The sequence below is a fragment of the Apteryx rowi genome, unplaced genomic scaffold (genome assembly GCF_003343035.1).
Source record: "Apteryx rowi isolate R43461 unplaced genomic scaffold, aptRow1 scaffold_72, whole genome shotgun sequence".
NCBI classification, from domain to species: Eukaryota; Metazoa; Chordata; class Aves; order Apterygiformes; family Apterygidae; genus Apteryx; species Apteryx rowi.
The window spans coordinates 2,887,027-2,910,213 of NW_020451005.1; the positions used below are offsets into that span (position 1 = coordinate 2,887,027).

The 23,187-nt window shown below is 39.0% G+C and overlaps 1 protein-coding gene across 1 annotated transcript in view; it reads left to right on the plus strand.

The window, feature by feature from the left end:
• Positions 1 to 23,187, plus strand: part of FREM3 (FRAS1 related extracellular matrix 3) — a 70,228-nt gene that overhangs the window by 14,328 nt on the left and 32,713 nt on the right. The window contains 4 exon segments of the mRNA XM_026087542.1: positions 17,044 to 17,190; positions 22,011 to 22,241; positions 22,511 to 22,636; positions 22,838 to 23,089. Of these exon segments, the coding sequence (XP_025943327.1) occupies positions 17,044 to 17,190; positions 22,011 to 22,241; positions 22,511 to 22,636; positions 22,838 to 23,089 (756 nt within the window).

Below are 23,187 nucleotides of genomic sequence, written 5' to 3' on the forward strand. Positions count from 1 at the left end.
AAAGGCTCTTAAAAGGATAGAAGAATGAAGAAGAAAATCTTAATTAAAAGTAATTATTAAAAGGAGAAGAAACACTGGTGCAGAAGAAGCTCAGTTCCTCAAAAGCAAAGCAAGTGGGTACTGATATCTGCCAACAGTGATAACAGCCTGTTCTTTCTCCTGTGATCTTGAAGAGAGGGCTGACAGTCAGTCAGAGCGACTTAGCTGTGCCCTGAGCAGGGAGGAGAAGGAAGAAGTAGACTGAGGAAGATTGTATCATAAGCCCAAAAGCTTACAAGCAGTGAGACAACCACTTGTTCAGATCAGCCAAAATCTGGTTGAAGATCTGTACTGGGTTATGATTCTTTGTCATGTCAAAATGGAAGAATATACCAAGGGAGAGCCTGTTGTGGCTGCATTGGATCCAAGCTAGTTGATACTTTGGTACAGAATTTTGGTGATGGAAAGAGAACGTGCCTGTTAAGATTAAAACAAGCTTGTCAGGGGGCGCTTCAGCACCACTAAAAAGCAGAATTAAAGGTAAAAAGCAGAATTAAAGGTGAAAAGCAGAATTAAAGGTTTGGAATCTTCTTGATAAATTGAAGAAGTGGTGTTTAAATAAATCAGTAAGACGGGTGTAATGTTATAAACTGTGATAGGATTGATCATTAGTGCAAAAATTAAGTTATGGGAAATGACTGACTGTACATAATGTCCTGAAGAAAAGGATCCGAGTGTTTCCCTGGGTCACAAGCACACCATCACCTGTGTATCACCCTTTAAAAGAAAAAGAAAAAAAAACAACCATTGTACTGGAATATATAAACTGGATTACAGTATTGTCTGTAAGCTGCAAGAAGTAATTATTCCACTGAGTGCTAATAAATCCCCTACTGGACTTTTTGGTCAAATTTTTGTCTGAATTTGGGGAGATGTAGAAAATCTGGAGAAATTGTCCTGGGAGAATAAATGAGAATAATCAGAGATCTAGAAAACTTGTCCTGTGAGAAAAGATTAAAGGACTTGGGGATGTTCAGTCTGGAGTAGAAGAGTTGGGGAAAGGCTATGATATTTGTTAATACAGGTGAGAGGAGTAGAATGAAGTGTTCTCTATGAAGTGTATCTCTATGGTTAGTGAAGTTTCCTTCTGACAATGATGAAGACTTTTTTCTAATAGTAACAGAAATTAAACATTAGAATAAACTGTTTAAGTACCTTGTGGAATCTCTGTCTTCGAATATTTTAAAAACAGACACAACAAAAATCGAGCTTAGCTACAATTGATTTTACCCTAGGTCAGAAAGATGTATTTTAGCACTTTCTCATATTCATGTCTAACCCAAGTTTCTGCTCATCTATAAGAAAAATTTTCTCTCTCTCTTTTTTTCTTTTTTTTTGAAGGAACTTAAATGGTTTTGATAAGATTGTAATACTGTTATGTCTCATGGGCTTGGGTAAAGTGATCTGCATAATGTAGGACATGCTCAGGAAGTCTGGAAGAGAATACTTAAATGATAGGGCACAAGAACATCTTAATTCCCAAGTCTGTCTGTTTCCCTCCCCACTATGAATATGAACGTTATTGACATCTTGAGGTGCTTTATGGGCCTGACTGAGGGCCAGTGACATGGGCAGGCTTGTATTCTTTCCTATTTGGATATTTTCCTTTTCATGTTCCTCTCTGTGCCCTGACACTGCAAGGTCTTRCCATTAATCCTTACCATTTTCCACTTCCACTGCATTCAAGGTTTTATGTCCTCTCCTTCCCAACTCATGTTTCTTTCAGTCTTCTTTCTTTTCTTGACTTCCTAAAGCTGTTCTGACTGTTCTTTTCTTCCCCTGCCAATCCTACTTTGCAGCCTTCTCTTAGATCCCCACTTTGATTTTTTTTCCTTTGGTGTTTAAAAAAAAAAAAAAAGTGTGTTGTATCTGGACATTTCTTGCAAATTCCTAGAGCCACAGTGTTTGCAGCCAAGGGGCACGACTAGATCATTTGTTCTCTTTGGCTGTATATCCTGGGTGATTTCAATGAGTTATTCTTGCACCAAACCCAGCAACCTGATCTTAACTAATACATACATTGCAAAGGGCATCTAGGCTTGATTTTTTTTTTTAATTAAAAGACTAAATAAATAAAAGGAGAAGCCATAACTTTCCATGCTAATATGTTCTAGTAATTAATCATCCTCAATGTATGTGTTTATATCAGCTTGAATAGTTTAGCTTCACCTTTGGGCCACAAATTCTTGTTGTGACAGTGCTAGATTGAAGAATTGTTTTTCACTCATGTTTTTTTCCTAGTCAAACTCATAGGTRATCTCCTATTTATACCCTGCAATCAAATTACCTTTTGGTTTTCTTTTTGACTGAGCTTTTGCAATCCAGTCAGCATAGTAAAGCAGCTGTATGCCTTCCAGAACCCAAACTGGTACCTCTGCACATAGTTCTGCTTCGTTGCATAAATCCATTTGCCAGAAAGAGATAACTCAGGTTTCTTACCACAGTATTGTTTTGCACCATATAGATATCACTATAAATACTTCATTCCCAATATGTAATCGTTTTTCAGCAGGGTAGTAATTATTTTTGTGGCTCTTCCCTGTCTCTACTCCACTTTTTCAAAGTCCTTTTTTAAATATAGAAGCCAGAGCTGTGCGACGAACCTTGATCCTTAACAAGAGAAGTAAAATAACCTTAATGCTCCTAATCTCTATTCTCCCCTTTATAAAGCAGAAGATTCTCTAACTCTCTAGCTAGCATTGCAGTGAAAGCTTATTATTGAGTTACTTTTCTGCTTTGCATAAGCAAAAGCATTCCCTTTTCAGAAATGCAGCCTTCCAGGACGGAGTGCATTATTCCATACATACTATTTACATTATTTGTATCTCTGTACAACTTTGCAGTTGGAGGTGTCAAAATGTGAGGTTTATTTTAATAAACTCTGCTTACTGAGCAACTCATTTAACTCAGTAAGATTTCCTTTTTTTGCCATTTTTACCTTTTAAAAAAATCTGTTATCATCAAGGATTATGAGAAGAGATGTTATACTTTTAAATCACAAAAGCAAAAGATTTCTTCTGAGTACTAACCTTTGTTGATCCCATTTAGAAATAGCGCTCACTGAAAAAAGAGCAAGATCTTTCAGTTATTTTGTTATTGACGCATACTATGAGCATTTGAAGATTACATGCGATTGTTGTTTTTAAAAACATGTACCCTAAGTACATGGTGTTTAATCCTCTCTAGTGGCAGTTTAGAAAGCAGTGGTTTGTGCTGATTTAGAAAGTAGTTCCTTCTCCTCAAATAATACAAGTCTATCATTCTGCCTCTATCCAAAGATAAGAGAAATTTCTGCTGAACACTTCTGTCTTTCCTGCATCATTAGAAATTTTAGTATCTCCATGTAAAAATAGTGTTGTTATTTAGATTTTGAGTCTCTGGGGACAAACCCAAAACCCGTGTGCTTCTCTGATTTACCAATCTTGTTTTCCTTGTGTTTTTTCCTTCCTTTATCAATGTTCAGCTCTTGTAGCTTCTCTTTTATACTGATTGCTTTTGGTTTCTCATAAGCTCCTATGTTACTGTTTTCCAAATTGCTGTCTTCACTTCTTCACTCAGACATGCTGGGTATTTGCACAGAATTGTCATCTCCTTAATTGTGGCTTTTTTGGTATTTAAGAACTTTGGTTCTTAAAAGCTTGAAGTTCATATTCGTAGAAGCCTCATTACTTTCTGCCATGTACAGCAGCTGTCCTTACAGAGTGAGATTCTTCTCCGCTAGATTCCTTAGCRTTCAAAGCTGTGCCATTTATGCATGTGCAACAGGTAGGATGTGTGTCTGAAGTTTGAGTGGGTCCCCAGAGCAGTATTACTTACACTGTAAGCTGCCTGTGAGGAGGCTGCTCTGCATGTGAAGCAAGTATTGTGAAGGTGCTGTCCTCTGTGTTCCCATAAAGTTTGTCCTGCTTTTCCTCTGGGATCTTGCAAGGCCTGGAGGAAGCAGCAAAGATGTCTTGGCAATTCTGAAGCTGAACCAGCTCAGAGAGTTGCTCACTCACCAGCCGCGAATCTAAGTAAGAAAACTGTGTGTTTTGCTTGTTTTTTTGATGGCTTTCTCCACTAAAAGAAAGAAGTTCTGACTCATCTCAGACTGATATGACTCTACTGACTGTTTTTTTTTCTGATTACAACAGCATATGAGGCCTAGGATTTAGATTAGATTTAACTGTTGTTGTACTGTTAAATTCCAAAATTTAAAATGGGTGCTAAAAGAGTGATTTTGGAGTTTCTGCAATGTGAATGAGATTAACATCAGGGCTCTCTAAATTCTGACAGTTGACTCACTCAGGACCTATTCAATATCATCACAGTGAGACCTACTTTAGAAGATGTCAACTGGAAGGGAGTTTGGGCCAATATTATGTCTCTTTAGAAATTAGTTTTCAGTTCCATAGGGTTGCTAGATTGAAACAGTAATACTGACCATAAGGAATAAAGTATCTGATTTTTTTCTTCCTGTCAGTCTTTTTTCAGAACTCCTATATGCTTTAGTTGCAGATCCACCCACACATCCACTTATTTCTGAGTTTAGATTCATTTTGATGTGTGATCTTCTGTATTTCACTAAAAKCTTTCAACACCTTAATGGTAAAAATCAAACTGTAAAGTATTAATATTAATGATGTTTATCATTCTTTGGGCAGATCGAAGTAATTTAAAGGGAGAGAAAGGGATTTGTGCAGTCTAAACACAAACTTTTTCACAATATTTTCTTGTCAGAGCCATGACTATTGCAGAACCATTTGCATACTGGGTTTCAAATGAAACAAAAATTCCCCCCGAGTGTTTGCATTGARTGTAGTGAATGGTGTTAAATCTTTAATTTGTTAACTAGCTGGCATCTGCTGCACGGCTTCCTTCTCATAGTGCCCGAGATAATTGTTGGGGCAAGGAGGGCAACTGCGCTTTTGCCTTCATTGGTCTTCATCTGAGTCCACCCTTTTATCCATGTTCAAGATGCACACTGAGAACCACTTCTTAACACTACTATTTCATTTGCTGAAAACATTTTCATGCCTGTTTAAAGTTAAATATCATATTTAAACATTGGTGCCAGCACATGCAGCTATAAAGACACATACTAATATGAAAGGAAACTGTAGTCATTTGAGAATGTCCTAAGAGTATAGTATAAAGAAACCAAACAAGTACACAGGAAATTGGCAAGGTTTAATACCCATTTCTTTATATGTAGAGGATTTTATGGCTGAGTACTTGTTTTCAGTCATAGAAAACAAAGTACAAAGAACTCTGTTTTAACTTTTCAAAATCATGTGCATTAAATAATTCCTTGCTAGTATTTTGTTATTGGACTAAAGTTTGACATAAAATTAATCGTTCAAACAAAAATTTTGCTGTATTATTGTTTGTGATAATTGCACTAGAACCTGCTTTTTGCCCTGCCAATGCTACAGTCATTTCTCTTGTACTTTCTTTCTTTTAAGTAGACTATAAAAATTAAAAAAAAAAAGTTAAGTTTCTTCTCTTTCTTTAGCAAATACCTTTATCACCTATGGTGGCCCAGCTGCCCTTCCCATCGCCTATGCATAGATTTAGCTGCTGTCTTTGAACTATCTGCATGTCTGCATTTCATTTTACCTATTTTTACCTACAAGATCCCGATGAATTGTATTTGCATAGAATTTTTAAAATATACTTTAAAAAAAGAGCTAAAGCTATGCTTTCTTGCTACACAGTATGACTTACAATTTTGTTTCAATCCTTTCCTTTTTACTGTCTCTGTCTTCACATCCTTTCTCATCCAAGAGTCTGGTAAAAAGCTTTTGAAGTCAGTGGAAGTTTTTCAAGAAATCAAGTGAGCTTTGATTAGGCCTCATTGACCTTAACATTTTCTGAACAGAAGCAACTGTACAGGTCCTCAGTAAATGTCTTCCATGTGCACAAAGCTTCTGAGACAGAGCAAAGCAGCTGGAAAGTTGCTTGGTTACTCAACCTAAGGAATCATCTACCATGGCAGGTGGCACATTCTTGCATGCAGAGTGCAAAAAGAGCACCAAAYTGCATATATTAAGGATGTGATTAAATAGCTGTAGCAGCAAAAGACTTTTTATCGTTGAATTCTGTGGTTTGATTTTCTTTTAATAGATGACTGAAACTCCATTTCCATGGAGGAGTTCTTTAGCGATTCTTGTCACCTTGTTGTAACGATTGTTAATGTTGATGTGAAGTACCCATGAAACCTAGGCCTCCTTGTCAGAGTGGACTAGTGAATGTTCATCAGTGTTTTTTCTCTTTTCTTTAATTGTTCATAAGAAGCCTGAAGAGATTTTTGGTTTAATATGGTTTGATATCATGAACTAATTCAGTCTTTTGGGGCATATTTTTTTACTACAGCACATGCTAGTGGTAATTTTTTTATTTTTTTTTACAGCATTATGCAAGCATTTTGTTTGTCTTCATTTTTATTGGTTTTCTAATGGTAGGAGACAAAATATGTACAGAATCCTACTCTCTTGCATCTGGGTAACATTAGGGAAAGCAACTACAAAATACAGTGGAAGATTTCTCTTACACTTTTGAGAGCAAACTAAATACTTGATTAAGATACTGCTGGTGGTTCTTACCAGGTAACACATTGCTGCCAGCTTATATATCATTATTGTGCCAAGCAAGTTGTCAAATCAATTTTTGTATTTTTGTATAACCACCACAGAGATTATTAGGGCTTCAGGCTTCATAAATAGATTATTTTCCTGATTGCCACCCAAGAATGTAGGAAGGATGTGAATTTCACAGATACAATCCCACTCAAAATGGTACTTACACTTGTTTAAAGCATGGCTTCAAGAGTATCATGGGTTCATGTGCCATCCATCTGTTTTCTTACAATACCTCTGTAACTCAAGGAAGTGGGACTGAGGTAATGAATTTTTTCATTTGTTGCAGGATCAGAGCTTGTACATAGAGTTATTACAGATCAACTCTTATGTGTTACTGCCATAACTTGTTCAAGTCTCCCCCCATCACACTCCATCAATGGACTTTATGGTTTTGGCTGTTTCTGTGGGAAATTCAACCAGTGCATTGTAGTCTGTTGGTTGGTTCAGTGCTTGCAGCAGAAGAGTTCACCAAGAATGATAAAAGCCTAGAAGCAAAACCTTCCATTTCTGTAACTTACCAAATTCCGAATACTTTGCTTGCACTGGAACATGGTTTTCTTGGTTTTCTTATTGTATTACAGTTTTTTTTTCTCTGTTCTTTTAGCTGTAAGATAAACATTTGGAGAGGGCAAGAGAGCATGCAAGTGAGAGCAGGAGTGGGAAAGAAGGAAAATGATGTGAAAGGAAGAGTCCATGAAATGGCTCTGTTTTGCCATTCCTCTAAGGTCACTGGTTAGAACTTCTTAATGTCTCAGTCTATTTACATTTTCTTTTGATAATATTAGCTTGAGAGATTTAAAAGATAACATTAATAGACTCTTAGAGACTTTTAGGAATTACTTAGAGACTTTTAGGAATTAGAAAAAAAGACTGTTTTTACACAATCCTTTTTTTAATGGATTTATGCATTTGTTTACCTTTCCCATTATGGATGAGTTAGTGTGTTCCACAGCCATTTTGTTGTAACTATAACATGAAATGGTAGAAGCCTTTGGTTTCTTATTCATTGTATGCAGGTATATAGAGACATACACGTTTCAGTTGTTATTAGAAAAATAAAATAAAACAGCAAGATTTCGTAGATGGGGCACTGAAATACTTGTCACTGCTTCAAAACAGTAACAGAAGTTGAATGGAAACTAAAGAAAAACACAGCTACTCTAGTCAGCTGGTGTTGTACTGTGACTGTGGGGCAGTAGCTAAGTTCTTMCTCACTGGGATGTAAGATCTTTCTTATTAGGAGAGCTGAAGTAGGTCAAACCCTTGGACAATTTCTGCTATCACTAGATAAAGTTACTTTCRTTTTGTCTGCTTACCAGATATCATTGGCAATATTGGATTTTGGTTCACCCAGAGATACTGAGTATATGTTTCTGAAGTCTTACACTTGCTTTTGGAGAGTTGCTTTGGTCAATTTTGACCTTGCAAGAAGGGTCGAGTTGTTTGTAACATGTTGCTTTGACAGACAGCAAATCTGTTTTTTAAAGGGTTTTTTTCTGTTTTTGCTTAACCTTTATCGGACTGAGTGTGTGTGTGTGGGGGGGGGGTGTTGTTTGTTTGTTTTAGGTTAAGCTGTTTAAGTCTAAAAAAGTAATCTACCTTGAAGAAATATTTATGATAGTCTTTCACTATCACACTCACAATTTATCATGCTGGCAATCATTACTTGCAGGAGATTGGTTTTATATCTGTTCTGGTTTGCTATGGGAGTTTTTGCTAGCACCTTCATGGCCCTGTTATTTGTCTAATGTCTTTGACAGTATAAGTAGGTAATTTTTTTTTTAAGTATTATTAAAATGAAAATATTTCTGTTCCATAAGCTTTCCTAGTGAAGGTAATTTTAAGCAAGAGGATTTGAAATGACTTCTAGTTTAACCTTTTGTAATTAGAGGAGAAGAGATTCCACTATAATTCCCTTAACATCTGGTGAATAATCAGAATAAATAGATGGCAAATAGGAATTGAAATATAAATTCAAAGCAAAATTTGAGTCCAGAGGGTATTTGTAAATAGTATAGACCTAGTTAACTTAAAAATGTGTTTATATGCTTTTTTATTGGATATTGATCGTGCCATGTATGTCTGTGATACGTTTAGGAAGGTGTGGTCATTTCTTTCTCTGTTACTATCCGGAAATAGGGGAAAGTAGGGGGAAATAAGAAAGAAATATGGAAACTATCCAAGGGAAGAAAAAAGGAGACATAGACCTGTTCCATATAATAACCATGCAGACTCTCACAAACAGAATACAAATTTATTTCTTCTGTTCAACAAGCATTTCCTATAGTACCCCAAATTTTTTTAGAATACTACAGAATTTAGTGTCAGATATTTGGAACTTGGGCTGAGTTATGCAAAATGGGAATTGAAATAGTTACCAGCTGCAAACTTCTTATCTGGTTTCACTCAGATTTCCTTGAAGTTCATTGTCAGTATCAGCACAGAAATTAGCAGCATTAGCCTCTTTGATATCAAAGTCTAATATTTTCCATTTGTTTCAGCCTGTTAGCTGTTCTTAGAAGTCAGCTATTCTGAAACAATAGAAAATGCATTACAGTATTGTTATTCATCTGTAAAAAAATTAAGTGAACATACTTTAATTGATAGAATGTGTAACCAGACATTGCTCCAAAGCAATATCTCCAAAGGAAGCTTTAAATGGGTTGTGTTCCAAGAGGCAAAACTCTGCTCAAGTCTCCARAAGTTGAGAGGCACACCCTCTGTGTTGATAGCACTCGTCTTGGCATAGACTGTCTCAGCTTCTCCTGTGTTCAGCTTCATCTTCTGTGTACACAGAAGGAACAAGCCTTATGCTCGTCCCAGTGCAGGGCCTGCACTCCCTTGCCCTGACTGGCTGCACAGTACAGGGATGAGGTAGAAGAGAGCAGGATTGTCTACTTCCAAAGCTAGGACTAGGAAAATACTTTCTAAGGTATTTGACTTTTCGCATGTCTTTTGAACTTTTGAACTTAAATGGCACCAGCAATGAGACTAAACTTTCCAAGGTCAGCCATGTTGCAAGCCATTGCTCTGGCTTGTGCCCTCCTTACCCAGTGGTTATTTCACCATGTTATTCAAGAAATGGATCATCAGGTCAGCAGCAGTCACATTGGGCTTGTCCAGGAAAGAAATATCTCTGCATTTAGGCAGCTGCCTTTTCTGACACTGTAAAGGTTTATGAGGTTTCTTCGTGACTGCAGATAATAAATAAGTTATTCCTACCATTCTCAGATGGCAAAGTTCTTTCTCACTTCAGAGGTGCTGCCGGTTGTTCAGCCTCTAGTATGCCATTTTAAGAAGCATTCCCTAGTGACTGCCTGTAGTATCAACTATGTTCCTACATTTTGACATGATGATGTAATTTAGGGAATTATGAATGCAGTAACTTTCCAAGACAGCCATCGTGCTTATGAATACCTGCAGATTCAAACTGTGAATCAGGCGGCTGCCTCCTGCTGGAATACTTTAAAGATCAAACTATAACAAAAATCTCCTGCACTGACCCTTGATTTACAACATCTCCAAGGTGTCAGTGTAAAGACTCAACTTTTTCAGGGACCTGAAATGCATATTCAAATACGTTGCAAAGGAACATTGGCTCAGGGGAGGAATTTAATTTATGACTGACACTACTGTTTGCATTACAGATGGTCAGTTTTATCTCAGGCTAACGCTCAATCAAAGTCACCTTTTAGAAAATTTAGAGATTTTTTGTTTATAATGAAAGCTCTGCCCTACATTATGATTACCATACAGTAATGCAGTCTTTGTGCTGTGGACATGCGTGTTGTCAGTCATGATGTTATCATTACACGGAGAATGATAAACTTGGTAATATACCTTTCCTCTCTAATTAATTTGACTGTTAATGAAATTTAATGTATTTTAGTACTGACAATATAACAACCTAACTGAGATTATATTTTGTTCAGTAGGGAGTATGCAGGAGTATTATTTATAATGAACACATCCATTGATCTTTCCTCCTGCTTTTTCCTAAAACAGCCAGAGATTCAAAGAATTGTTGTTCTCCAAGGCAGGGATCACATTTGTAATTGTGATAAGTACTGATTGAAGAATGGCTGATTGAGGAACACACTTTTTTTAAAGATGGCTGTGATGAATATCCATTCTGTTGTACTAGTCTGTCTACATCCCTTTGATCGTGTCCCAGCATGGTGAACCTAAATAGTGCTGAAATAGTATAAAATACTGATCTAAGGTTGTGCATGCTTTATTCCCTTTGAAAACTTCCAACCTTGACTTTGTCAAATAACATTGTTCTTATTAGATCTATCATCTTCAGACATCTTTCCTGAACCTTGTTCTCACTTCTGCAGTAAGTCAAGGAATTCTGTTGAAAAAAACAGCAATGTGTGAAATCAGAATTATCCCCCAAATGTTATATGGCACTATTATTTATATTTGTCATATAATATTGCCATATCATATTGTCATATGATATTATTAGCTGGAAGCAGCAATTGTGTGCCATGTTTGCATTTAAGAGATTGTGGTGCCAGACTCTTATATCCCTGCTCACAACTCTTCATTTTTTCCTGTGTTTATGGTTTGTATTAGTTTCTACACCTTGAGCTTTTATTTATTCTGGGTTCAAGGCAAAAAATATATTTTATCTGTGGTTTTTTGTGTATCAAAACTGCAATATTAGCATTTGTTTAACAGTGAGGTTATGTATCAGTCCTGTTCACTTGAAAAATGTGTGGAGTTTTCTTCCAATCCAAGTAGTAAATTTTGGACTTTTATGTTCTGTAAGATTATGATACATAGTCAGTTCATCATAGTTATCACAACTGGATCACATCACTATACCTTTTATTAAATTTTGTCAGTGTGAGGTACCAGATAACTTTTCATTGTTTTTATATACTGACACAGATTTTTGTAGTCATAGGCAGTGACCAAGCCATTGGGAAGGAGACTGCAAGTTCAGCTGATATCCTTCACTCTAGCCTATCACTAACAGCTTAAACAGAAGTTCCYTTGAGATTCAGTCAATCTTAGCAGAAGGGCTGGGTGCTGATTTAAGACCAGATCCAAAGTTTTTCTCTTCTGAGTAGTGTAGTTTCTAGGACTGAAGTTAAAGAGCATTTCTGAAGAATAAATGTGCACCAGCTAATCTGTCTGCAGAGTTATTTAATTAGTGTCATGATCTTTTCTGCAGATTCAAGGATTAGCATAAAGGAATTACTTGCCAAATCAGTACATCCATAGGTTGAAGATATCGTTCTCCCCTTATATGTTGTACGTTCTATTRCTCAGTCATCAATTTTTCTGCAGTGATGTTCAGCAATCTGTTTACTTTTGGGAGTTCTTCTTAGGTTTGCAGCAGTTATTTCCTACTTTCAACTGAAATAATCTGCTGCATATCCAAATGACACTGCCATCACTCATTTTGCATGTCATGAAATTGCTGCCGAGCTTTCTTCATTGTGATATACAGCATGTAAGTGATGATGAAGCTCTTTTCCAGGGACAATTTACTTGCTTCATGAGCTCTTTGTATGGTAGTGAGCTAGATTCCATTCAAAAGCTTTTATTTCCACTTTGGGTACCCGCTTCACCTTCTCTCTTTTACAGGAGCTTGGCTGTAGAATGTCCTGGCCAAGTGTTGTAATATGAACACCTTTTGTGGTGCTCTGGAGCTTCTCTTATTGTCTGCAAGATGCAGTTATATAAAAAGTGATAGTTCTCTTGAAACAGGACAAGTGTCCTTCTTTGGACAACACAGCCAGCATTCCCTTGTGAGGATATCAAAGGATAGAGTGTATAAAAAGGCAGTGTCAGTGCGGGAAGAATCCAAGAATATCGAGAAGCTCCAGAGGTAGAAAATCAAAAGAAAGGGAGGAAGAGGCTGTTGTCAGTTATTTTAATGTTGATACTTGTCAGAAAAGTTCTGGCTTCTGTAAGGTTCCCAAAGAGACTCCAGCTGGTTACACTGTTGTGGAACTTCAGCCAACATCAAGCAGCTGGAGGGTTCAAGAAACCATACTGTTGCTGTCTTTCCTCATGCTCTGTTCTTCCTATGGCTCTGTAAAATGGCAATGTGGCAGTGTTTTTTACAGCTGAGTACACATTTCACCAGGTGTACCAAGGGAAGGGATAAAATTTGGACCGAAGTTTGGAAGAATGATCTAAAATCTGCAAGGCCTGAAGCATGAAAGAGTCGTGTCTTACATTTCTGTTCTACCTCTTGGCACTTCTCCAGAATTCAGACAAGAATCTGTGGTGTCTGGTGATCGATCTTTCTATTTTTATATATGGATTGTTAGCTACTGTATTCATTTCACTTATCTGCACTGTACCAGCATCCACAAAGCATGTTTATCATACTACCATTTCAAAAGCTTATAGCAGTCTGTTAGTCATTTRTATTCTGTTGATAAAAGGCTCATTGTTAAAAATCATATTCTGTATATCAGTCTTGTGATAGTTTAGAGTTTTGGCAAATCATTTGTATAGATAACCAGAGATGACAGCTTGCGAATGGATTGGTGGCTTTTGAAATAGTGATACTGTGAGAAAGCATAAATTAAATCTGATGCATTAGGTTGGATTAGGATCAAAGCCCAGATAGACCATGAATATATGCAAGATGATGACTGGGGAAGTAATTGCTAATGAAGAATTTATTAGGTAAGTTTTTCCAGTTTATCTGTGCAAACAGCTTGCAGAATTATTGAATGTATTTATTATTGTGAAGAATTCATAAGAATTCTCTGCTAAAATAGTCTGGAGCGATGGATTGTTCATAAACAGATTTATCATAAAATAAACTGATTGTTCATAAAACTGCACAATTTAGACTAATTAAATGAATTAGTTGGTATTGCTTCTTCTACAGCGGTCTATGTAATTAACCTAAACACAGAAATGAAGGTGATTCTTTGGAATATAGCTTTTAATATAATCAATACAAAAAAATAAGGTCATGGAAAAACAAATTTCCACAGTTCCCATGATTTCTTTCAGGCCAAATACAGTTCAGCAAAGCAGAGACTTTTTCTCATTAGTTTCATCTGCAGATATTTTTCAAGGAACATCTGTCACGTTTTACAGACAATGTATTTGCTTAATAGTCTTTTGCATAATAAAAATCCAAGAATCCTCTGGGGCAAAAAATTGGCAAGGAAGTTTCTCAGTTTCTTTTTGATAAAAGTATTTTCTGACACAAAATTGGTTAGCCAAAAATTTAGTGTTTTATACCTGTTCTAGTTAACATGAAAAATGATTAAAGGTCACTTTTCCAGAGACTGTACAAAGTGTTGTTACCAGAAACACTGCAAAATAAAACAAGAGGCAGTATCTCTGCTTACACTTTCAAGTGTCTTTCTTATCAAGTCTTAAAGTCTCACTCTTAGCTTTCCTCAGGGGCAGGTTCTTTTTTCTTTTTTTTTCCTTTTTTTTTTTTAACGTCTCCTATTCTCATGTTCCTTTACTCTGCCTTTCATTTTCTCTCTCTTCTTTTTCTTTTTTCTTTGTGTCTGTCCAGACACACAGACTTTTGTAAGAAGTAATAGCTAGCAAAATTCCTACTTCCTGTGTGTCTTGTATGTATCTTTGCTGGATCATAGGCCTGATTTTGGGGCAGACTGTTACTGTTTGAGCTGCTTGGTTACATGGAGAAGCTTCATTTGTTCTTAACAGAAATTAAATGAAGAGTAGGAGTTGGACCTAACTCATAATAAGCAGGCTATGTAAGAATATGTATGTGGCTGACCTCTGATAAATTTGGTTTGTATCTCTGTAATGATATAAAGTTGCTCTAAGGGACAACTGGAAATTCCTCAGATAGTGATAAGGAGTGCCTTGGTAGCATGTATCCTTCTCTGTCCCTGCCCCAGCTCCCCTTCTTGAGCCCTCAGGTTTTAATTTTTTCCATCCTCTTCTAAAAGAGGGAATGTTTCTCCATAGGCYATGTCACAGCTAGACTGCTCATATCTGTGACTGAGGTCAGAGGTGGCATAGAAGGTGCCACCAGAGAAGGCGGCAAGAATTAGTCAACCCTTAGGAATCACATTATACAAAACTACTTTTCTCCTGGTGTTTCTCCTAATTATACTGTTAAATGCAACTCCACTCTATCAGTGAAATCAGTTTACTTAGAAATGCAGTGATGATGATTTGCTGCAAATACTGAGTTCTCTTTTGCTGGAACAAAAATTTCTGGGCTTGTTGTCAACTCCTGTACGTCCATTTCTAAATTTTATGAATCTCTTCTGAAATTGTTTCTGTTTTTTCATTTTTATTTAAGTGTCATGGAAAATATTTTTGTCAGAACAAAGTTTTCCTGAGTCTAGTAGGATGCATGCCTGCTCCTTGCCTGAGTAACATATTAGACCTTATGTGCATGCCTGTGAAGAAGGAAGATTAAACAAGATTAGGGATTCACAGCAGCGTTTAGCTGATCTGCTCAGAATGGCCACTTGTGCCTTCTGAGCAAAAATATTCGCTCATAACAAATACCAGCCTGGGAGTATTCACTCATTACAATACAGCCTGGCCTTGTGTTGTACAACAGCAAAAACTAACCAACCAACCAAAAAACCTCCCCCAAACCCTTTCCAACTGTATCTATGTCAATACATGGAAAAGTGAAGGGGGAAGTTGTTTTGTTTTGTTTTTAATTTCTTGGAGTGTGAGTTATCTGAAAAAAAAACCCTCCTTGAGACATAGTAAAAGATTCATTATGTTCCAAATAGAGACAGAAAGACAAACTGATGATTTCCCAACAAACTGTATGTTCAAGTATTCCTGACCTATCCCCTTGTTCTCTTGTCCAAGAAATTTTGAAGGTTTTTAGTAGTGGGGAGATGAGTGCCCATTTATGACTTTACTGCTTAATTTTCTAGCTAAAATTATGCATTAATTCAGATTTTCTCCTCCATCTCATCACCTTTTCTAAATGATCTTACTTTTGGAACTGTTTTCCCTTTCATACATATGTATATCTACTTTCTTTTCTGAGCTGTGCTTTCTTTCTGTGCTTCTCAAACTTTTCACTCCTTTTATTCCCTTCACTGTTTTTTCCCCTGCACTTTCTTCCTACATTCCTAATCCCTTTCAGTAAGTTTTAGCTATCCTGCAAATCAAAGTCAACTGCAAATATGCTCACGTCTGCAGAGCAGCTATGGTGAAGAAATATTGCTTCACCTGTGGAGTTGTATAGAAACACTGCTAGCTACCCAGGCTACCACAAAGTCTGAGATGGTGGCTGAAAGTACTTTTCATCAGAGCAAAATGAAAAAAAGTGTTCTGCCATTTTGGGTATTAACATACTATTCTTTACTAATTTAGAACTGCTGAATATGGAAATATATATATGTGGCAATTCATCAGATAAGTGGTGAACAGTGTTTTATGGGTTCTTGATGTAAGCGGCTGGTTTTTTTCCTCTTACTTCTTATGTTGTCCATACCTTGTCTATTATCCATTAGTAATTAAAAGTTTCTGAAGTCATATGTTACAATCTTCTATTACAAAGCATACTGCATGCAGCATAAGGCCTAATTTTGCTAGAAAAAAATAATTAATGAGCTGAAAGTTTATGACTTCAGGAGCAGTTGTTATTTAATTACCTTTGTTGTATGCAAACAGGGAATGGGGCCTGATCATGTAAGACTTTTACAGAATACCTCTGAAGGGTTAATTTTCCAAAACAGAAGAAAATCATAAACTAAATTTTGTTGGCTTTGTTAAACAGCTTTATGTTCATAATTTGATTTTTTTCCTCTGTTTTCCTTCATGTAATAGAGACTAACTGCTATTTTTAATAAATGGTTTTCCTGAAAACGAGAAGCTTAGTCACAACCTCCAAATATTTTGCACAATTCATCATTCATAATTCAGGATACGATATCTTCCCTATGTGATACTACATGTTGCCTACATTTACTAGGAACAGCTGAATTCAGGTCATTGTCATTATTTGATGTTGATAGGCACATACTAGCATTGTTAAAAAGAGTCATTAATGCAAGACTACAATGTGACCTGCCCAAAGCCTCCCAAAGAGTTATTTTCACAGCTTAATCCTGCTCCTGACAGAAATAATCTTTGCAGAACTAGTCTTTGGGAGTTAATAGGTAGCTCAGTTAGGGAGCTGGAGTGCTGAAGCACAGGCAGTGACCCCTGAACTAGCCTCCAGCCTGTGGAAGATGTGGAGAGGTTGGCATGGAAGGTTTTGGAGAGTGGGACATTGTTTTTAGTGTTATGTATCTCTTTCCATCGTATACATGGATGAACAAGTAGACTGGATTTGTCCTGATGCTGGTACAAGTATATTTAAGCAATGACTCTAGGGAATTCTAGCTGTGTTTTACTAACTGGATGTAGTATTCAGGATGTTTTTTCTGTGACACAGGGTGGAACATGTTAAGGAGTCAACTCTTTCGACTGAACTGGGCTTGGATTTCCTTGGAGAAGGAGTACTATGTTGTAGATGAGAACTCCAAATTTTTGGAGGTGACCATCAGACGCAGAGGATATCTGGGAGAGACCTCTTTTACCAGTAAGTAAATCTTTAATGTTTGAAATTTCTTGCACCAGGAAAGGCACCTGTTAAGGAGCTGTTCCATAGTTGCTAGCTCCTCTGTTTGCTTAATATATGCCAAAGAATTACCATAACAATGGTATAGATTTTTATTGCTCAAACATGGCTTTGTATTTCATTTTCCACTGCTGCCGCCCCAGAAATCTGAGTACATTACATGGAGACAGGTTTTTTTGTTGTTGTTTATTTCTACCTCTATATCTATCCATCTATAGATAGATAGATAAATGTATACAGACACATATTTATGTGTAATTTTTTATATAAAGCCTCCTTTAGGCAGTACCATCCTCCTTGGATGAAATCCCCCAGCTTCTGTGTATGTATTAGTAGAAGTAAGAACAGATCATCAAAATAAATTTCTGCTCTTTGCCTCAGTGTCTCTCTTCTGATGTTGCTAAACAATGAAACAGCAATTGGGATGCTTGAAGTGTCTCCTGTTCTGTGTCCATTCCGTCTTGGAAAATGATAATTGTTGTTATTTTAGCAAGAGGATACATTTCATAACATATTTGCTTTGGTTTAAAAATAAATACCTAAATAAATAGATAAAACATTTTTTGTCCTAGATGACTTGAAACAGCTGGTCTCTGCTTGCAGAACCAATTTGTGGAGAAGTTAGCTACAGCTCCTGTCTTACAAAGGCAGCGTTACACAGACCTTTGAGCTATATGAAAAGTTACTCGTAATTCTCAAAGGGCCATCTGCTAGCAAAGGTGGTAGGTGTGGAGCACACTGAAGTTGTGAGTGTGATATCATGGGATAGCAGAGCTCCCACTCATGACAGCTTTGCAGTCAAGCAAATAGAAATCATAGAAATCCCCAACCAAACATAAGCATCTCACTTTTGTCCTCTTTGTACCAGTGTAACAACTGAGAGAGCACTAAGCAGAAACATCCTTTTTCTCCCTGATTTTAAAAACAAAGGAAAAGGAAAAAAAAAGTTTAAGGTTTTAGGCTTTTTATCATTTTATCCCATGCATGACAATATTTGTTTTGCAAAACACGAATGTAACGTATCAGGCTATTATCTGAGTATTAAATCAGGCTTTTAATACAGAATCACAGAATCACAGAATCGCTGAGGTTGGAAGGGACCTCTGGAGATCATCTAGTCCAACCCCCCTGCTCAAGCAGGGTCACCTAGAGCACATTGCACAGGATTGCATCCAGGCGSMTTTTGAATATCTCCAGAGAAGGAGACTCCACMACCTCTCKGGGCAACCTGTTCCAGTGCTCTGTCACCCTCACAGTGAAAAAGTTTTTCCTCATGTTMAGATGGAAGCGTCTGTGTTTCAGTTTGTGCCYGTTGCCTCDCGTCCTGTCACTGGGCACCACTGAAAAGAGTCTGGTCCCATCCTCTCGACACCCTCCCTTCASATACTTGTACACATTGATAAGATCTCCTCTCAGCCTTCTCTTCTCCAAGCTAAACAGGCCCAGCTCTCTCAGCCTTTCCTCCTAAGAGAGATGCTCCAGTCCCCTAATCATCTTTGTAGCCCTTCACTGGACTTGCTCCAGTAGTGCCACATCCCTCTTGTACTGGGGAGCCCAGAACTGGACGCAGTACTCCAGATGTGGCCTCACCAGGGCTGAGKAGAGGGGGAGAATCACCTCCCTCGACCTGCTGGCAACACTCTTCCTGATGCACCCCAGGATACCATTGGCCTTCTTGGCCACAAGGGCACATTGCTGCCTCATGCTTCACTTGGTGTCCACCAGCACTCCCAGGTCCTTCTCCRCAGAGCTGCTTTCCAGCAGGTCGACCCCCAACCTGTCCTGGTGCCTGGGGTTATTCCTCCCTAGGTGCAGGACCCTGCACTTGCCTTTGTTGAACTTCATGAGGTTCCTCTCCGCCCACCTCTCCAGCCTGTCCAGGTCTCTCTGAATGGCAGCACAGCCCTCTGGTGTATCGGCCACTCCTCCCAGTTTTGTATCGTCAGCAAACTTGCTGAGGATGCACTCTGTCCCTTCACCCAGGTCATTGATGAAGAAGTTGAACAAGACTGGACCCAGGACTGACCCCTGGGGGACACCGCTAGCTACAGGCCTCCGACTAGACTCTGCGCTGCTGATCACAACTCTGAGCTCTGCCATTCAGCCAGTTCTCAATGCACCTCACTGTCCACTCATTCAGCCCACGCTTCCTGAGCTTGTCTATGAGGATGTTATGGGAGACAGTGTCAAAAGCCTTGCTGAAGTCAAGGTAGACAACATCCACTGCTCTCCCCTCATCTACCCAGCCAGTCATTCCATCAGAGAAGGCTATCAGATTGGTTAAGCATGATTTCCCCTTGGTGAAGCCATGCTGACTACTCCTGATCGCTTTCTTGTCCTCCACATGCTTGGAGATGGCCTCCAGGGTGAGCTGCTCCATCACCTTTCCAGGGATGCAGGTGAGGCTGACTGGCCTGTAGTTCCCTGGGTCCTCCTTCTTGCCCTTTTTGAAGACTGGGGTGACATTGGCTTTCTTCCAGTCCTCAGGCACCTCTCCTGTTCTCCATGACCTTTCAAAGATGATGGAGAGTGGCTTAGCAATGACATCCGCCAGCTCCCTCAGCACTCGTGGGTGCATCCCATCCGGGCCCATGGATTTGTGGGTGTCAGGTTTGCTTAAATGATCTCTAACCCACTCCTCCTCCACCAAGGGAAAGTCTTCCTTTCTCCAGACTTTCTCTCTTGCCTCCAGGGTCTGCGGTTCCTGAGGGCTGGCCTCAGCAGTAAAGACTGAAGCAAAGGCAGCATTCAGCATGCCTTCTCTGCATCCTTCGTCACCAGGGCACCCACCCCATTCAGCAAAGGGCCCACATTTTCCCTAGTCTTCCTCTTGCTACTGATGTATTTGAAGAAGCCCTTCTTGTTGTCCTTGACATCTCTCGCCAGATTAATTCCAAACGGGCCTTAGCCTTCCTCGTCACATCCCTGCATACTCTGACAACGTTCCTATATTCCTCCCAAGTGGCCTGTCCCCCTTTCCACTTCCTGTATACTTCCTTCTTCTGGTTGAGTTTTGCCAGGAGCTCCTTGCTCATCCATGCAGGTCTCCTACCTCCTTTGCTTGACTTCCTACTCATAGGGATGCACCGCTCTTGAGCCTGGAGGAGGTGATGTTTGAATATTAACCAGCTCTCTTGAATGCCCCTTCCTTCTAGGGCCCTAACCCATGGGATTCCTCCAAGTAGGTCCCTGAAGAGGCCAAAGTTTGCTCTCCTGAAGTCCAGGGTTGCAATCCTACTTAGTGCCCTGCCTCCTCCTCACAGGATCCTGAACTCCACCATCTCGTGGTCACTGCAGCCAAGGCAGCCCCCGACCTTCACATCTTCCACCAGTCCTTCTTTGTTTGTTAGTACGAGGTCCAGCAGCACACCTCTCCTTGTTGGCTCCTCCACCACCTGTGTCAAGAAGTTGTCACCAATGCTCTGCAGGAACCTCCGGGACTGTTTGTGCCTAGCTGTGTTGTCTTTCCAGCAGATATCAGGGTGGTTGAAGTCCCCCATGAGAACCAGGGCCTGGGATCGTGAGGCTACTTCCAGCTGTCTGTAGAAGGCCTCATCGACTTCCTCTTCCTGATCAGGTGGCCTGTAGTAAACACCCACAACAGTGTCACCCATGCTAGCCTGCCCTTTAATCCTTACCCATAAGCACTCAACTCGCTCTTCATCCACCCCTAGGCACAGCTCAGTACAGTCCAGTTGCTCTCTCACATAAAGAGCAACTCCACCACCTCGCTTTCCTGGCCTGTCTTTCCTAAAAAGYACGTAGCTCTCCATGACAGCACTCCAGTCATGTGAGCTATCCCACCATGTCTCTGTAATGGCAATGAGATCATGGCCCTGTGACCACACACACATCTCTAGTTCTTCCTGTTTGTTCCCCATGCTGCGTGCATTGGTGTACAGGCATTTCAGGGAGGTGATCGAGCATGCAGGTTTCCCAGGAGGGATACCAGAGGATCCTCCATAGCCACATCCCATGCACACTTCCCTGGCTGCATTCACCTGCTGGAGGCATCCCGACTTGAGCAGTCTTTTGCCAGCTACCCTGGCACTATAACTCTTCCCTTCCCCCATCTTTCCTAGTTTAAAGCCCTCCTTACCAGGTTGGCCAACCTGTTGGCAAAGACCCGCATGCCCCGCCTCGTGGGGTGGATCCCATCTCTCGCCATCAGTTGTCRATCTTCAAACAGGGTCCCATGGTCGTAGAAACCAAAACCTTGTTGCCAACACCAGCGGCGCAGCCAGTTGTTAACTTGGAAAGTCCGTCTCCTCCTCCTCTCATCCATCCCCCTCACTTTTTCATATGCGAGTGACTAAATTATACCTTCAATATAACCTTAAACACCTTAATTGACATGCATAAATGTCTGACAGGCTGATACATCTTTTCTGAAGGCATAACTGGAATACTTGATCAATAAATTTTTTTACAGATAGGAAACTTGGCCTTGTTGAACAGGGCTTTTATTTGATAAATACCCTTATGCCTCARTAACTTTGTTGATGTTTATGTAGGTTTTAAGTACCCAGGAGGAGAAAGTCAGAAGAATTATTCATGCAAATAAAAAATTTGTTATGTACACAAATGTTTGCAGGACCCTATCCTAATTACCTGTTTTTTATGAGCTATACAACATGGCCCTAAAGAAAGTGTGATATAATCATCTTAACAGCTGGTTTTCCTGAAGTTTGGTAATTGCCAGATTATTATTTGAAAACTAATTTTAATTTCATTAAAATATTAAAATGTGTGGAAAGTAATTCCTCCAAATTTTTACTCAGGTATTGGAACCAAAGATGGCACAGCAGTAAAGGACAAAGACTTCAAAGGGAAAGCTCAGAAACAGGTCCAGTTCAATCCAGGACAGGCTTCTGCTACCTGGCGAGTGAGAATTTTTGTAGACAATGAATATGAAGCATCTGAAACATTCCAGATTATTTTGTCTGATCCTGTTATGGCTGCCCTTGAGATTCCAGTAGCAGCAACAGTTGAGATTGTGGATCCTGGTGATGGTATGTATCACTTCCCATTCCATGATGCAAAATTTGCAATTAGGTGCAGTACTATTCAGTTGCGTGTCCTGTGGATACCCATATGCCATGTCTATCTTTGGACTGTTGTTGTTCAGTTCTTGTTCAGTCCTGACTTAGAGCCTCACCTAGCTGAACGAGGAATTGGTACTTCGTATTAAATCTCTTCCCTGGCCTAATTCATACTGTGTGTAATTTCATTCATGTTCAGCCTGGATTTCCACTTCTCTCATCCCGTTTTTTTTTCTCAGAATCTACAGTGTATATTCCTCAGCTGGAATATAGAGTAGAGGAAGATATTGGTGAGCTGCAGGTTCCTATTAGAAGATCTGGAGATGTCAGTCAAGAATTAATGGTCATTTGTTCCACACACCAAGGTATATTATCTAGCTAGATAACAGATTATTCAGCATAATATTCATATTTAGGTAGGTGAGAAAGCAAATCCAGCTGCTGTTAGTCAGCAGGTATTTCTGCTGACTTCAGTAGTTGGAACAAGTGATTTTTGCAGGCAACTTATATGTCATTTTTGATTTGCCTGAGTCCCTTTAATTTGTTTTTTCACTGTCTCCTTATAGGTTCTGCTACAGGCACAGTTCCATCTACTGTTTTGTCTTACTCTGACTACATCTCCCGTCCCAAAGATCATACCAGCATTGTTCACTTTAATAAGGATGAGACTGAGAAAATCTGTCGTATTATAATTATTGATGACTCTCTCTATGAGGAAGATGAGGTCTTCAGTGTGTCTCTGAGCATGCCAGTGGGAGGCCAAATCGGCACTGAATTCCCAAGCGCCAAAGTAGTCATCTTGGCTGACGCAGATGACAGTGAGTACAAAGAATCACGTTTGTTTTGCTGGGACTTTTCTCTTTGGATTTTTTTCTGATCAATGTTCTCTTCCACTGTGGCTTTTTTTTTTTTTTTT